At 31.5% G+C, this 18,478-nt stretch overlaps 1 protein-coding gene and 1 long non-coding RNA gene across 3 annotated transcripts in view; one reads left to right on the forward strand and one right to left on the reverse strand.

Moving 5' to 3' along the window:
• The first annotated feature begins 8 nt into the window (after positions 1–8).
• The window catches only part of dpa (disc proliferation abnormal), a 36,966-nt gene continuing 18,496 nt past the window's right edge, over positions 9–18,478 (forward strand). The window contains exons 1-4 of one of the 2 annotated variants that reach the window (XM_072532987.1): positions 9–143; positions 219–629; positions 1,124–1,296; positions 18,259–18,459. In XM_072532987.1, the coding sequence (XP_072389088.1) occupies positions 236–629; positions 1,124–1,296; positions 18,259–18,459 (768 nt within the window). In that variant the 5' untranslated portion in view covers positions 9–143; positions 219–235. The remainder of the gene's footprint in view (positions 144–218; positions 630–1,123; positions 1,297–18,258; positions 18,460–18,478) is intronic. The other variant, XM_072532986.1, reaches the window with a different exon arrangement.
• On the reverse strand, positions 1,323–8,787 carry LOC140441968 (uncharacterized). The gene is made up of 3 exons (XR_011951054.1): positions 8,562–8,787; positions 2,317–2,495; positions 1,323–1,789 (listed from the first exon to the last, which is right to left on the reverse strand). It is a non-coding gene; the product is annotated as an uncharacterized lncRNA (long non-coding RNA).

Raw genomic sequence — 18,478 nt, forward strand, 5'->3', positions numbered from 1 at the left:
TTGACAAAGTTGACAGCACTCTTTCCCGCGCTTTTAGTTTTCTTTCTTTATTTCTATAAAAATCCTTATCATAATATAGAATTTTATTTGTATTTGTATCACCTCTTTTCACATTTCGTTGACCTTTTTGTTAAGAAGTTAAGGTAATAAACTTTGTGTAATTGAACTTTGTGATTTAATTTTTAGACTAATAAGCGCGTGCATTGAATATTTTGTAGAAGAATAGTTATTCAGAATGCCTTCTCCTGCACCTTCCCAAGATGGCTCAAGAACACCTAGACGTTCAGCTAGAAACCCGGGATCTCAAACTCCAACAAGAAACGAAGAATCTAATACTCCATCCCGTAGAGGCAACGCTACACCTAGAAGGGAAGAATTACCAACCACCGATGGATCTCGGACACCATCACGTAGAGGCAACGCTACGCCAAGAAGGGAGGATCCTTCTCCTGCTAAAAGCACTACATCATCAGTTAGAACACCAAGAAGGGGACGTAATACTCCAGCTAAAAGTATTTCAACGGTCGATACCCCAATGCGTTTTGGAGCCCCTAGAAATGACATTGATGCTCAAAGCGAGATTCCTTCATCTCCTGCACATAGTTTAGCGCCCACAAGTCCTGGTACAGGTACAGTACTTCTGTTTGTTTTAACCTGGTATACTTAAGTACTATTTAAATTCTTCACTAGTTAGTACCTATCCATATCACATACAATTTCTAGTCTATATATTATATAGTTTTGTAAGATACTACACAATACTTTAGCTACTAGCTTTTGACCAGATATTCGAAGTATGACTAAAACAAAAACAGATTTTTATACAGTCAATACAAAAATCTAAAATTCCATGAATGCTATAAAAATACTTAATACTCCTCATAAAGTGATTATATTAGTAAGTCAAATATATAATTGCATGAGGGTATTGAAGCCCTTACAATCCTTTTCGTAATATTACACATATTCATTTACATAAATTTGAAATTGATAAAATGTTCTTCGTAAATTATTTGAAAAAACAAGTTGTAGCAATATTAAATTCAATTTAACAAATATTCAATAATCTTACTTTGGGTTAAATTTAAAGTATTTTGATAAAACTAATATTACATTTAAATAGGGTTGGCAATGAGTGAAATAGATCTAAGCTCCCCACTCAACTACGGAACTCCAAGTTCTTTGGGATCAATTAGGACACCAAGATCAGGTATTAGAGGCACCCCAATTCGTATGAGACCTGATGTTCGTTCTGATAAGAGAATTAGACAAGTCAATGTAGGAGGAGATGCGGCTGTAAGTATCAAAGCATTTAAAAATTAACATGTATTATTTATAATGTACCTACTATTTTTGGACAGACTCAATTGAAAAATATCACTTAGTCGTGTTCTTGACTTTGGGGTACATATCACATTTTTAAAGCATGGGGAAAATTCTTATGATGTGGCGTAGGCTTTACACTGTTAATTTGTTTATTTTAGTTTCTAATGTATGTGTTTCAACAAAAAATATTATCTGGGGTAAACTTGTTTGTAAAAATTTAATCATTAGTTTCTCACACAGCATGCCATATATTTCATAATATAGTTTTTTATGATTCATAGTTAAATAACTACTAATTTATAGGTTAATATCTATTTCATTCTCTGCACTATAATAAAAATTATACATAATACAGAGTATCTTCCTATATTTAATTAAGTCATTATACTGTGTTTTCAGATATTAGTTTTAATTTTGTTTTCACCATTTTCTTTGTTGAATCTGAATATTTATTATCTTCATTCTAAAAATAAATTATTTTTAATACCTGATTTTTGTATTGTTAATAATTTTGTAATTCATTAGAATCTGAAAATGCATTTGAGAAGCATCTTTAATTCACGGAAGACTGTTTCAACTTTAGCTGCATCATGTTTAATAATGTTTGCTACAAAGACAGCCAAATTGCCAGAAAAAAATATTTTTAAAATTTTAAATAAATTTCGATTATACACAGATAAATTTTAAATTGCTTATCAGTTTGTTACAGTGACACTATACATTTAAATTAATAACAAACTAATTTATTCTGTTTCACATATTCTCCATCCATGTTCATACATCTAACCATTCTAGTACAAAATTCTTTAACATTCCTAACCATACAGGGAGTTAGGAATGCAATCCCACTCCCACTCTACAAACCACTCTTTAGAAATGCAATACTCGGTAGGAAAAGGAATCCAAAGAACAAGCAAATATATATGTGCACATAAAACTAAATCTTAAATTTTATGAAAACCATTTAGAAAATACTTTTTTCTTACAAACCTCAATAAGCTGTAATTTTTTTAAAGGTGCTCTACAGTAAGGACAGCTATAATTCCAACTATTTTTATTTCGAAAAGTGTAAAGGCAATCTAGGCAGTATGCATGACCACATTTTGACCTAATCGGCATTGTCAATAGATTAAAGCAAATTGGACAGTCTTTATTGTATATAATCGTATCTAAAACAGAGTTATGAAATTACAATCACAGTTAGTTTGTTGTTATATCATAAATAATATAACTGTGTTAAATATTTGGTTAGTACTGAATTGTATTCTCTAGTATTCTCCAAGGGATGTTTTGGTATAAGATTTTAATCACAAACACAATACGTCTCAGAGGCCTTGGACCCAGGCCTAAAAATTGATTCATTGAGATTGTCTTGAGAATAGAAAACATGGTGTAGGGGCATATATAGTATTATAAGAAGCAGTATCAAAAATAGATTTAATAACAAACGCAATTACGAATCCTATGGCCACTTGATATATAAGAATTATTATATGGAAGCAGTTAATGAATTTGTATACTTGAAGCACTTGTATTTGGAGCTCAATATCCTTCTCAAATATCACATTGATTGTCAATATACTTCATGTAGGTATTCACGAAGAATGTTTATGTTTCTTGGTACATAAACAATTTTCATTTTTTACAAAGTAAAAAAGGAGAAATCTCAGTAGTTGACTGTTCACCATAATTTGAAGTAAAAACTTCTGGTGTATAATGTTAATAACTGTAATTATTTTATTAAAAAGTAATTAAAATTTATCCAAAAGGATTAGGTACAATTATTCCAAAACATTTTTGGTCCAGTCGGACCATCATCTGTGAAACATTTTAAAAAGTAGTCGAAACTAGTTACTAAAATAGGTTTAAAAACCTTTAAATTAGATAATAATCATTGTTATATTTATTAAATATTTATTAAATATTTATTAAAGCGATGACACAAGGTTGATGTTGAGATTTCACCTAAAGAGAACATACTTTTTCCCTACTCGAAAAGGGGGACTAATTTGCCCACCGGGTACAACAAGCTAACTCAGTTGGCTTGTTATACAAACAATAATTGTTAAACAAATATGGCAGCATTGCTAAAGAGGCACTATATCATATCTTTGCTGTTATTGGCCCAATCATGACGTAAGAGACGTCACATGAAAGGGTATTGGACTTAGATGAATTTTTAATAGAAAAAATAAACATGGTGACATATGACAAGGGGGAACTATATCGAATCTTCATTTTTATTTGTTCGATCGTGACGCAAGAGACGTCAAATGAAAGAGGAATAGACGTAGATGAACTTTTAATAGAAAATATAAACATAGCGGCAGTGCCAAAGGGGCACTATATCGCAAATTTGTTGTTTTTGGTCCGATTTTGACGCGTGAAAAGTTTGTTTTGTTGTTTTTAGACATAAATAATTATCATATAGTATTTGGTTGGTGATTTTCGTAATTTACATGCAAAAACGTTTTAAATGGTATACTGTATTTAGCACTTCAATCAAAATTGACCGAATTAGGAATTTCCAGAGATCAAAATGCGATGAGAGATTTTTCTATGCCAATGGTTTTGTTTTACCGTCAATAACAATAAATAAGCACTTAAAATTGAATTATGTTATGTATAAGGCCTCTTTGGAATCCTATCATATATTATCGCCATGAATTGGCGGAATCTTATCACGCGACCCCTCAAATTAAAGGATTTTGGATGACGAATTACGCTGTGATGTCAGTGTTAAGAAAATTTTTAAGGCCGCTTTGGCATCCTATCATCCCATCTCCGAGCAGCAGCATGCAGGATGAGAATTGTCATGTGTTTCACATACCAAATGATACATACATTGCCTCTTGCCTTTTCAAAATCATGCTGCTGGAGGTCCATGTCTAACGGTGAACGTAGCACAACAGACACATATCCATCAGTGGACGTTCCCACAACGACATACGTGGTTGCATGACACCTTTAATATTAAAATCGGATCAATAACAGCAGATATATGATGCAATGTCCTTTTGATAATGCCACCGTGTTTATTTTTTCTATTAAAAATTCATATATGTCTAATCCCTTTTATATGACGTCTCTTAGATATCACGATCGGACCAATAACAGTAGAGGTACAATATAGTACCTCTTTAGCAATGCCGTTATATTTGTTTATCTATGAAAACCATATTCGTCATCCCCTCTCCTCTTCAACGAACCCTCTTAAATCACGATCGGATCAATAACAACGAAGATATAATGCACGGATGAAACAACGTTGCTACAGTCTATCTAATTTACTTACCGTTGCACGTCATTATCATTGACAGAGATCGAAGTTGACATAGTTATCAAAGTATAAGAAAATCCTAAATCCATTTTAAATCAAATAAGTCACATAATCATTGCAAAAGTGGATTATACAACAAAACAACTTAATATTTAATGTAAAGAAATAGAAACAAAACAAGAGTTAAAAAATAATCTTGTTAAAAACAATTTGAGCCGCTTGTATGCGTCGTATAAAGATATAAAATGAAATACTTAACAAAAACAACACCTTTTTTATTACTTATTAACATTAGTCATCACCGCAACTGTCAAATAAGTGTTACCAATTTATGCCAAAATATCACCTTCGATCGATTACAGTTACAGTGTGTTCCGAACAAAATTTCTTCATAAAAACGCTTTATAATGCATTTATACAAATTAAGTGAAACATATTATTGTGTATTTCTTTAAGTTAACATTAATAGAAATCTTTAAATATTATTTCTACGCGTATATAATAAAATATGTCTAGTGGCTGTAATGCCAGTGTACTCGGCAAAGTGATTCTAAAAAAGAACACACCTACCGCCTAAATATTTCGCGTTTGTATCATGTGACCTCACGGGCTATGACGCGGATGACGTGCAACGGTAAGTAAATTAGATGAAGTATACGTATTGATGATTTAGAGGTTGCGATTTAGGGGATGTGCTCAAAGTAACGTTGGCTATCTACTCACATTCCTACAAAATATAATGCATGGAAAGATTGAAGTATGAAGGATTGCGGCCAGTAGAAGAATGTCTTTGATGAGAAATTTAAGAGAGTGGTTTGTTTGCACCACAAGCGAACTGTCCAGAACAGCTGTAAACCAAGTTCAAATAGGTGATATCGGATCTCCAATAGGAGAGTCACAGAAAGAAGAATATGTATCCAACTAGGGTTAAGGGTGAACGTACTAGAGCGTCACTGAGTCCTGGTTCTGATATTTGTTTATTATAACATTTTTTTATGTTTCCATTTCGAAGTGTTTTATTCATTTCATTATAAATTATTCCCATATAAATATTCACAGTTCTTTCTGTTTTACTCTGTCAAAAGCTTGTTTAAAGTCGATGAATACGATCACTGTAGATTTCTCATATTTCTGCTTGTATTTCGCCAGCAGGAAAATTTGGTATACTGTGATGCTTTTTTATTATACTTTTTGTTTCTATTATACTTTTAAAAAGTTAGTATATTCTTAGAGAAATATTCACCATATTTTTCATAATCGATTCGTGTAATAACTGTGTATTGTCTACGCTAAACAATGTTTCCAAATATTCCACAGCGTGCGGTCAATGGAAGTATCAAATTTGATTGATCTCATGAGAATCGTTAAAAAAGGAAAAATCGCGCCACTTTAACAGCTTTATAGAAACTGACTTAATTTGCGGCAAAATGCAAAACAAAAGCTGCAATCTTCACCTTTAAAACTCATTTTAAGTTTATTTTTGTCGATAGGGCACTCTGATCAAAAGATATCGAATTTTTACCGTCGAGTTGAAACAATTTTTTTTAACTAAGATTCAGAGTCGCCTGTCGCTTCAAGCGTTGTTTCTGAGAGAACGGTTCATTCTACACAAAAAGTGCTAATAAACATTTTTGTTCAAAATTATCTCAGCTACATTTCTTGTTTGAAACATTTTTTTTCTACGGTTTACAGATTCTTGGGAAATAAATGTTTTCCGTTTTCCCCCTACGAGTGGTGTTTTAAAGGGAAGTCCGTGAGTAGGAATGGTAAACTGTTTTGCAACTTTTTTCATCATCATCATTTTGGCTTTACAACCCTGTGTGGGTCCTAGCCTCCCCAAGAATTTTTCTCCAGTCGTCCCTATCCATCGCCTTCCTCCGCCAAGCACGTATTTCCATATTTCTCATGTCTTCATCGATGTTATCTAGGAATCTTGTTCTGGGTCTTCCTCTTCTTCTTTGACCAATAGGTCTATCAAGGAGCGTTTTTCTAGCTGGGTCGGTTTGCTCCATCCGCATAACATGGCCTACCCACCTCAGACGTCCTATCTTTATGTGTTTTACGATATCTGGTTCCTGGTATATCCTATAGAGTTCGAAGTTGTATCGTCTTCTCCAGACACCATTTTCATTTACCGCTCCATAGATGCGCCTTAGTATTTTTCTTTCGAAACATCCTAACATGTTTTCATTGCTTTTTGTTAAAGTCTAGGTTTCTGAACCATATGTTAGGACTGGGCGTATTATTGTTTTGTAGAGTTTTACTTTTGTATTTCTTGATATAACTGTAGATTTAAAAAGGAGATTAAGCCCAAAATAGCATCTATTAGCCGTGCAAATTCTGCGGTTTATCTCTGCGGTAGTGTCATTTTCAGTATTGACGAGCGTTCCCAGGTATACAAATTCGTTAACTGCTTCGATGACGTCATTTTCTATAACAAGTGGCCGTAGTGTTTGTGGTTGCGTACCTATTTTCATGTATTTTGTTTTGTTGGTGTTTATTATTAAACCCATTTTTGTAGCCGCTTCCTTTAATGCTACGTACGCCTCTCGTGCTGCGTTTTCCGTTCTCCCAACAATATTGATATCATCAGCATATGCTAAGATTTGCACAGATTTGTTATATATTGAACCGGTAGTTGTGATTTGTGACGTACGTATTACTTTTTCCAGAGCTAGATTGAATAGTATACAGGAGAGTGGGTCTCCCTGACGTAGCCCGTTATTTGTTTTAAAAGGTTCAGAGAGTTCCCCCTGGATTCGTACTTTGCATTCAACTTTTTCAAGGGTTAGTTTGGTTAAACTTACCAACTGATTTGGTACTCCTAGGTCTATCATTGCTCTAAACAATTCTCTTCTATTTACAGAGTCGTAGGCTGCCTTGTAGTCTATAAATATGTGGTGCGTGTCTACACCGTATTCCAGTGTTTTCTCTAGAATTTGTCTTAGGGTTGAAATCTGATGAATTGTTGATTTACCACCTCTGAAACCAGCCTGGTATTGTCCTATTATTCGCTCTGCATATGGTGCCATACGATGGCATAGTATATTGGAGAATATTTTATACGCTGCATTTAGGAGCGTAATTCCTCGATAGTTAGAGCATTCAAAGATATCACCCTTTTTGTGTATGGTGCAAAGTATTCCAATATTCCAATCATTGGGAAGGGACTTCTGTATCCATATTTCTTTTATAAGCTGCTGTAGGGCTATTATGATATCGTGGCCACCTTCTTTATATAATTCCGCTGGGAGATTATCTATTCCGGGTGATTTGTTTCTGGCTAGTTTGTTTACAGCGTCTTTAACTTCCAGGATCGTTGGTGGATCCTCCTCCCTCTCGTCTGCTCCGCTTACCTCGCAGCTTTCGTCTTCCGGGTTTTCTTCTTCCTCTATATTAAGTATCTGGTTAAAATATTCCGTCCATCGGTTTAGTACGTCTGTTCTTGTTGTTAAGAGATCGCCATTTAAACTTCTACATTGATTTGTGTTTGCCTTAAATTCTTTTCTGTTGATGTTAACTTTCTTATAGAATGTTCTGAATTCTTTCTCTCTGTTGAGGTTTTCTATATATTGAAGTTCCTTTTTTAAGTGGTTTCGTTTCTTCATTCTGTGTATTTTCTTTTCTTCTCTTCTCTTTGTCTGGTTTGCAACTTTTTTAGGGTCCCAAAAATTGACACATCCACAGCAAAAGCCAGCCTCGTTCGCAATACATTGCCATTCTAAAAAAAGTATCCAAGTAAAGTAAAGATCTATAACTATTTCTGACAATTAAGTGTTATTTACAGAAATATTAGCTAAAATTCTCCATAAAGATCGTGTAAATTCGGTATTTAAGTTTTCTAATAAATAAGTTCTAGATTAAAACTGTCCCAAAACTTATAAATGTTACATAGACTCTACATGCATTTGTATAATAAATTGTAATTGCAAAATAGTTATTTTAAATTTATTACCTTCAGGCTTTATAACTCTTATTTTTCTACACGTATTGAAGATATAGCACGAACATAAAAAGCTGGTCAAAATTATAAAAAAAGGAATTACGTATTCGCTTATTATTTGTTCTTTGTGTTCTCTAACTGTATCCATTGTAATTTCATTTATAAATTAATATTAATCCTTATTTCTTTTAAAAATATGTATAGGCATCGACTAAAAAAATATATTTTGACGGAATTTTCTTCTTATTGATATAAAATGTCATTCATGACATATCATTAAACATGTTCAGAAAGATAAACGATTATAAATTTTGAGTACGAAGCAATAGACCAGGGAAATAAGATTTTTTTTGTGACACTGAACCGGCCAGGCAAACAATAGTTGTTTTGAGTAGTATGGACTTCTGTAACAAAAACCTATGTGTTTCCTGCAGATGATTTTTTGGACTTAATTAGTTATTAACAAATTAATATAAAAAAACTGTCAATTTTCGCTATTTTCGTCTATCAGCAAGATGTGAAGCATTTGAAACAAGTTTAAGAGTAATAAACTTATAAAATATCTTTAAAATGGCGTTTTTTAATGTTTTTATCCTTATTTGTTGCTCAGAAAATTGCAAAATAAGTCGGAAATTTTGGTTTTTTTTTATAAATGTTAATAACTTTTTTTTTAAATGAATTTAGAACTTTCATATTACACATAATGTTGGTTCTTGTTGTGATTAAAGTATGATTAAAATTTCAAAACTATCGGCCAAATAGTTTAAAAGTTATTGAATTTGTTTATCGAAAAAAAATTTTTTTTGCAACAATGCAACAAGTCAAAAAATGATGTAGGGTATTAAGTTACAGTAATTATACAAATAACTTACGAAAGAAGAAGATTTATTCTATCAATAATATAAAAAAATGAAGAAAAACGATTTTAAATATTGCAAAATTGTTTCGCAAAAACATGTCGATTTTTTTGCTTATAAACAATTAGAAAAACTTTTTAACTGTTGCCTACACGAAAATTATTTTTTCAAATTTGAAAAGCCTGTACTTTTTATAAATTATAAAAAAAGTTGTTTTAGGACAATTTGGGACGAAGTTAGTCTTTTTTTTATTGACAGCCTTGTCTATAATAATTAACATATCTTATTAGCATCATTTGAAAGAACATATTTTAAAGTTTTAATGTGACAAATTTAAAAGAGATTACCTTTCAACGGAATCGTCCACAAAGCTTCGAAATGTGGTCCACAAAATCGCTGACTTTAAAACTCGCGGGAGCGATGTAGGAGAAAGGCGGTGTTAACTCATGGTGCAATGAATACACAAGGTATGATACATAATGTTCCAAAATCGGTTCGCTTTCGCGCATGACGTAGTCAAGATCGCTTATTCCCGCAACATTTGAATGTAGTTGTATAGGAAAGACTTTTAATTTTAAGTTTTTTTTATATAATTTGGCTAATTTAATTATAGTAATTATAAAGAGATGATAAAATTATGTTATTATAATATTTATCCTTTATAAAACATCGATATCCTTTATAAGACAAGTTTTAATTATCTTTTATTACACGTAGGTACAGGTTAATTAACTTATACTCCAGAGTTCGATATTTCAGATGTTTAAAAAGATACAGAAAAGTGGTAATGGAGGTACACACAATTTGTACGTATATATACCTACTGAACTAAACACAAAATCAAAATAAATAATGACAAAGTCAACTTTATTTATATCGAATGCGCTAGCTGGCCATCGAATATGAGTGTAGTGAGGGCACACAATATTGCACAACATTTAAAATGACATTTTTGTAATATTCACACATAAAATTATCTTGGTATTGTTTATAATAATGATAACATTGTATATTTTAATAATGATAACATGATTTAACAAAGAAAAATATGTTATTTTGGAAGATGCTAAATTGATTTCCTCCGAAACAGTTCTTATTGCAAATTGCATAGCAGGCTGAGGCTAGTTTCTTACTTAACAAATCGATATGAAAAAACCATTTAAGGTTTCATGACTAATAATTAATAAAAATAAAGATTTAGACTTACGTCGTTGACCTAGAAGTAGTAAGAAGCTGCTCAACATACTTTTTGGACTCTCTGTGTTCGCCTCCTTGTACGCGTTTCTTTTGGTTGGTTAAAAGGGTAGCCGATGTTGATTTAGGCAAATAAAGGCTAGGTACTGCCTCAGGTTTGAGTTTTAGACCTTTTTTAGAAACGTAATTTAAAAGTTCCTGTTGTAGATTTCTTTGGTAATCTTCAGTTTTAAAATGTGTATAACAAATTCTTGCAGTATTACAATTAAAATTATCCTATCTACAACAAGATATAATCCACAGTTTTCTGGCCACGCTATCTTTAGGAAATGTATGAAACCTAAAGATTTTATCTTCATTGTCACTATTGCAACAAGCAATTGCACAGCGTACTTTGAAAAAGGTACAAAACCAGATATACAATGGCAAATAAAAACTTTCAGTTTTACAAAAAAAAACTATACAGTATAAATAAATAGTAACTAAACACCATTTGTATAAACACACATATGTAAGCATATATCTAAATTATTTTTCTATTATAAAATAGATGACTCAGTCAGTATTGAGATACTTTAAAATATATTTATTATCTCATAACTTGCAATTTGCAATAGTCAACATTGATAACCTATATTATTGTTGAACTTTTGTTTTTATACAAGCTTTCTGTCTTGCCGGTGTAAAGTCGTCTGAAGTCGATATTTATTGTGTTTTGCGTTTGAACTAATTTGTTTCTTATTTTCATATTATTATATTGTTTGATACGTAAATTTTGCATATAATAATCGGTAGGTTATAGTAATGTGTATATTTTTTATTTTACTAAATTTCATTATAACTGATCTAAAATACCATATTGAATTCTAAAACAGATTTTTCTCTATTGTACTCTATTTTGTTTTTATTTTAGTAAAACTGCTTGGAAGTGAGTGACAGTGAATCAGAATAAGCAAATCTACTACTATTTACCTATTCACAGTATTTCCTCTGCAGAAATTTTTTAAATTTCAAGGGATTTGCATACAAAAAGAGTACTTATATTATTAGTATATGTATGAAAACAAAAATAAATATTTTGCCTGAATCTCTAAGAGAAGTAAAGGTTTTACGCTACTGAAAATATATTTTTTATTCAATTATAACCAAAACAAAACATTTAAAAAAAAATTAGATCACTGTTAACCATAATTTCAAAATTAATGTGTACGTTAAGCTGTAATAATGGGTTCGAGGTGGTTCAGGCGATCTTAACTACGTCACACTCCTGGGCCAGCTGTCAAATGTCATGCGCAATATCATACCTTGTGTATTCATTGTACCATGCTGTTAACTGTATATCTGGTTCTTGTTTATGGATTTCGACGTTTTTTATTTTAATTTGTAAGTACTTTTTGCGTACATCACGAATATGTATTATTTAAATACTTTTTTTTTAAACTGAGTTATTTTAAGACGAAAGTTATTCTTGTGTTTTTAAATAACTTGTTTTAAATACTTACTTTAAACGCAAAATGCAAATAAACGATTAAAAAGCCAATTTTAGCGTTTTTCGAGGCCATTTTATAATGGTTTGGGCATAAAGTTAAAAAAAAAACAAAAAGTATGAGATGAAAGCTTAAATCAAGTGGTTTAAAAATGCGCAATTCGATGCGCAATGCGTAAAGTCAGTTTAATATATCCATAAACAAATTAATATACAATTGCGTTTCGGAATACATAGACTTAACGAGCGTCTGAACTTTAACGTTCGAAACACATTGTTTATTTCTTACGCACAAGCTGAATCTTGTTTTAATCGAAAGGATACGGTGCTGCAATATTACAGTAAAAAGTTTACCACGGGAACCTGCTTATTATAAACTAAAGAATAAATTGGTTTCAAATAAAAAAATTTTTTTATTTGTTGAAAATTTATAAACTATTTATAGAATTACTGTACTTTATGAGTTCGCAATATAACAATTACTTCGCAAATTGCTTTTTGCTAAAATTAAATGTTCAAACTCCAAGGGGCAGGTGGGTGGCAGCTTGAACATTGAATTTAAGCGAAAAGCAATGTTTATTTGTCAAATAAAATTTTTTTCTGTTTTCTGACAACAGTAAAGTGTATTTTGAATTAAATACATTATATACATTCTTCTTTTTGTGTCAATTAATTTAATTTTAAAAAAATTATTTTTTACATCCTGTACAAATAATTATTTTAATGTTTATATTACTGAAGAGAGAATTAAACAACCTTTCAAATGAGCTAGCATACGACCCCTATTCTTATTTTAAAAAATCATCGATTACATCATCACACCCAGATGAATAACGTCACTAGTATGATATATATATATATATATATATATATATATATATATATATATATATATATATATATATATATATATATATATATATATATATATATATAAAGTAGTTGGGTATTATTGACTGACACGTTATGTAAAATAAAGTTTTATTTTGAGGTTGCAGTCATTAATAGGGCAGGAAAGTAAAACTCTTTGTTCGTTAATCAAGCTTTCGCAAAATTTATTTGCTTCTTCAGGATATGCTAAAATATGGTATCAGTAAATACAACGAAATTAGAACTAAATAGCATTGTATAAAACTAGTATAAAAACTTACAACATCCAACATCCATTAAATTTTCAAATTTGCAAAACATTAAAACTTAACTTATTAAAATTATACAGTTATGTAAGTACAATTTTCTAATTTAATTTAATTTTGTAAAAATTCATTGTGACATTGATTATGTTGATGTTTGATTTATGTCAGAAAAATTCTTTATTTATATAAAATATTTACTGATACCATATTTTAGCATATCCTAAAGAAGCAAATAAATTTTGCGAAAGCTTGAATAAAGAACAAAGAGTTTTACTTTCCTGCCCTATTAATGACTGCAACCTCAAAATAAAACTTTATTTTATATATATATATATATATATATATATATATATATATATATATATATATATATATATATATATGCCAAAAACTCATAATTTAATAATTATTGTACCAAAGGTATTAAATAGATGTTTATGCCCAGAGGGCGACGATGTTACTGTAAGTCGCCAGAGGGCATATACATCTATTAATATCTGCGGTACATACAAATTTTTATGTCATATTAGTTCGTTATTGCATCTACAAATAAATATGTTCTAATAAATCCGAAAATTCGATTTTATTTTGAACATATATTTACTAGTAGACATTATATCGTCCGTGTTATGTTGCGGAAAAAAACAACGCAAAAGTTACTACCACATAAGTCGAGAGATGCCTACGACAAGGAATATGAAAAATTACAGCACTGGATAACAGAAAACCATGTAGAACACATTAGTCAAACTGTGCTACTTGTAGACTTTACCGATCTCGCCGAAACATTTTCTCCGAGTTCCCTGTGGTTCAAATATTCAATGGTAAAGAAGACTTTAATCGTAAATAAGAATATTAACATTGCCAATTTGAAATGTTAAATAAAGATGTTTCTAATAAGTTATCTTTTTGTTTGTATCTTTACGCCCGTGCGGGCCATAAAGTACACTTTATGCCCGCGCAGGCATAAAGTAGACTATTACGTAGTTGGTAACTAAGCAATAAAAACACAATAATAAACTATAGTTTATTTTTATGAACGAGAGAGTAATTAGCATAATTTTAACTGGTAGCTCCGACCACTCCATGGGCGTGCTCAAGATTAATTGAAAAATTACTTTGAATAATTGTAAAAAATAAATGAATTATTTCAGTGTTATAAAGTGTTATGTGTATGTAAACAAAAGTAGGGTTTTAAAAAATTCACATTTTTTTTTAATTTTTAAAAATTACAAAAGAGAAAAAGAGTTTTTAAAACCGTCTAAGGTATGTTAAATAGATGAATAAAAATATTAATATAAAACTTACAGCTACTTGTTACAAATCCAAATCAGATTCAGAAGATGAACTTTCAGAACCAAGATTTATAATAACTGGCTCGATCATTTTATCAGTAATATTGTCCAGCTTCCACATTTTTTCCTCTTCTTTAATAGTGTGATTTACTGCCATTTCCCAGTTTTCAGGTTTTACATTATTTACGGCCTCCAAAAACAACTGTTTAACATCATGAATTTTAAAAATGGTATTTTTTCTTGAAACTTCACTCTTTATCTGTGCCCATACCAGTTCAATCGGGTTTAATTCACAATGATATGGTGGGGATCTAAGTACTGTCATTCCACGATTTTTGGCTATTTCATCAATTTCGTATTTTTTAAATTTTTCTTTATGAAGGGCACACAACGAATAAAGTTCCTTTCTTATAGATCCGGGATGGTACGTAATATTTTTTGAACTCAGCCAATTCTGCAAGTCTTTTTTTAACCACTTGGTTGTGGGCAGTCCTTCGATAAGTCTGGAGTGATAACTTGCATTATCCATTACTATTACACAGTTCTTAGGAAGAAGATCTATCATTTGTTCGAACCATTCTTGAAAGACATCAGCGTTCATGTTTTCATGGTAGTCACCGGTACGAGTTGATTCAAAAGTTAATAAACCACCTTCAACAAAACCGTCTGAACTGCCAATGTGTACTATTATCAGCCTGCGTCCCTTTCCTGATGATAACGTACTTCGACTCATTTCTGGGTAATCCTTATCATCTCGAACTGAGACAAGAACTTTATCCAATGTTGGAAATTTTTGTCTAAAGAAGAATTCATGCACTTTCCGTCGAAGTCCTTCTTTAAAATGATATTCTATTTGAAATTTTGGTTTCCCTGGAGCATTACGTGGCATTTGAAAACTACCACATTTCTCTTCTTTAATAACTCTGTAAATCGTAGATTTCCCAACACCAAGTGTACTGCTAACTAACTCAACGGTCTCATCAACACTTTCACATAAACGTTTGTCTGTAAATGATTTAAAACAATTAAATATTAATGTTTTTTCATTAACTGTTAGAGGACCAATTTTTCGGCGTTTACACGGCACTTCCAAATTTTCCATAACACTAGTATACACAATAAACTGCACCTTGCAACTGAAGTACCTACTTTTAGTGAACTGTTAAGAATTTTGAATACGCCACTTAGACCTTCCTATATACAAAATGGAAAAACCCACTATCACATTTTCTGTGGAATAAGTTTAGAAGGTAATTATCTAGTCAATTACTGTCGTAGATTCCTGGAATTAAAGAATTAAATGTTTGATTGTTGAAACCCTTACTTCGTGGAATGCACTCATTTCAGATAAAATAAAACGTTTTATTTTATCTAAAGAATTAAACTTTATTTTGCAAATAGGCAAAGAATTAAACTTTATTTTGCAAATAGATAAAATAAAACGTTTTATTTTATCTAAAGAAATAAACTTTATTTTGCAAATAGGTAGGTGCTTATTAAACTTTTATTGGTTATATATAACCAATAAAATGAACATCTTACATTTCTTGCAAATTCATTAGTACCTGTTAACCTCCATCACTCCGACACTGGCAACCTTATTTAGGGATTAGTAACCCTCACAACTATTGTATTCTATTCTGCTCCAACCTTTATACCTGGTGGTCATACTCAATTTAAAATTGTTTTCCTATATACTTCTGTAAACTTGTTGACAAATATCTGTTTTTCATTGAGTCACCCGTATCAACAGTTTAGGGATTTGCATACATAATTTATTGTTTTATTACTCTCTCATACATAAAAATACACTATAGTATGACATAAAAATAAAAATCGACCTGTTTTGGGGTTTTTCCTTAAACTCGCCGGCTTACGAAATAACGAATTTATTCCATCATTTGCACCATACAATGCACCATCATGTTTACGTTTATTTGTTTTCTATTAAAACAATAAGTAACTACATAAATGTATAATTTTTTATGTATAATTATAAAATTTGTGAAAACGTTGTCAAAGTTGAAAATACATAACAAAGAATAAAAAAAAAATTAAAAAACTTACACTTTTTACATTGGAATGAATAACTGAAACTAATTTGAAGCACCTAATTTTTCGTGAAACAGTTTAAAGCACGTTTGCAGACACAAACCCGGCTCTCCTATTCACTGTGGACAATTAACAACTTAAGTTTCCTCGTATCCCAGCAATATTTGCACAGTCTTCTTTTTGTTTTTCCATCATCATCTTTTGGATAATTTTGAGGTAAATCCGACCAACGATTTTTTAACAGGTGGATACTTGAACTTTGGTCCTAAAATACTCTCAATGACCGAAAGCCTAAAATCGTAAAGGGCCATCTTTTGATTTCTGCTGTTATATAGCAAATACGCATTCAGCAAGATGAGCTGAAAAATATGCACTTTTAACTTTTTGTACCACCTTAGACTCTTATGTTCGCATGAATAGTAGCTCAGCATTTGATCATTTACGACCACATTTATATTTATTATACCGAGCAAGTAACTTAGGTTTCTCAGATACCACTCCTCTTCTTGATGTAGTTCTAACTATGTACTATTCCTTCAGGAGTGTAAACACTGACCACTTCACGTTTTTTTAGTTTCTTTGTCATCACATCGTGGTAATTGTCTATTCGGTTATTTCTTAAAGTACCTGTAACATAAGTTTGGGCTTTAAGTAATTGTCTAGTCAAGTCAACACTATTATATAAATTATCCATATATTATGGGCCTGCGTAGCGCAAGCGGTAGGATGCTTGGCTCGCACGCCGGTGGTCCGGAGTTCGAATCCTACCGCCGGCAAAGAACAACTAGACATTTTTAAAAATGTCTAAAGGCCCCAGGTCGACTCAGCCTGAATAAAATGAGTACCTTGGGTAAAACCAGGGGTAATAATAGGCGGTTGAAGCGTAGCACTGGCCATGTTACCTTCCTTGTATACCGTAGGCCCTAGATATAGCAGACTACCCTGCTATACTCCCAAAGCCGCGAAGCGGTATAAAACGGGAGACTATTATTATTATTATTATTATTATCCATATATAATGAATGCCCAACGTTCGTATGGCTGTCCATTAAGTTTGGTACTACATTTTGTGCAATTTGTGCATTTTCTTCCTGCAAGAATGGGATCTTCTCTTCCACCATATACTATCAATTTTTGAATAATTCCTGAATGCTTCGTTTCATCTATGCTGATCTCTCTTTTTGGATAATAAATAGTGACCATTCTATTATTAAAGAACTCAATCAATTGGAATATTTTACACAATTTGTTCTGATGGTTTTATTACACCTAACGCAAGATCGGATGGCACGATTGTTTCAAAACTGCAGTTGCTTTTTAAATTCTTAGACCCCTTGTATGTTTTACACTGGTATGAAATAAACTCTTTTATAAGTTAGTTAGGACCATAAAAATCTGGACACTGTATCATCTTTGAATTACTTCTTTTTGGACCAAATAACAAAACCCACATTAAATCCAAGTTTACTTAGGAATAAATTATATATTATTTTATCTGCCAGTTCATTTTTGTTCTGTTTTATGGCGTGCTTAAAGCAAATAAATATACATAAAAGGGTAAAAGACCGCGCTAGGCGCGTTGCTGGCATATGACAATATTTATATGAACGCGCCAGACGCGTTGCCGGAGATAAACGTGTTAAATAAATCCAATATTAGATATTTAATTAAGACAACTACCATTTTTAGTTAGAAGCGATACCAGAAACTCAGGAATCCGATTCCACTGCTCCACATTTGGTCATTTGGGGAACCAATGTATCTGTAGCGGAATGCAAGGAAAAATTCAAGCAGTTCATTTTGCGTTTCATTGATCCCAATGCGGAAGAAGATGAGCGAACTGATGACATGAATCTCAATGAACCTCTGTATATTCAAAAACTAGAAGAAGTAAGTATATATTATGTTT

Source organism: Diabrotica undecimpunctata, chromosome 5 (genome assembly GCF_040954645.1).
Source record: "Diabrotica undecimpunctata isolate CICGRU chromosome 5, icDiaUnde3, whole genome shotgun sequence".
NCBI lineage: Eukaryota > Metazoa > Arthropoda > Insecta > Coleoptera > Chrysomelidae > Diabrotica > Diabrotica undecimpunctata.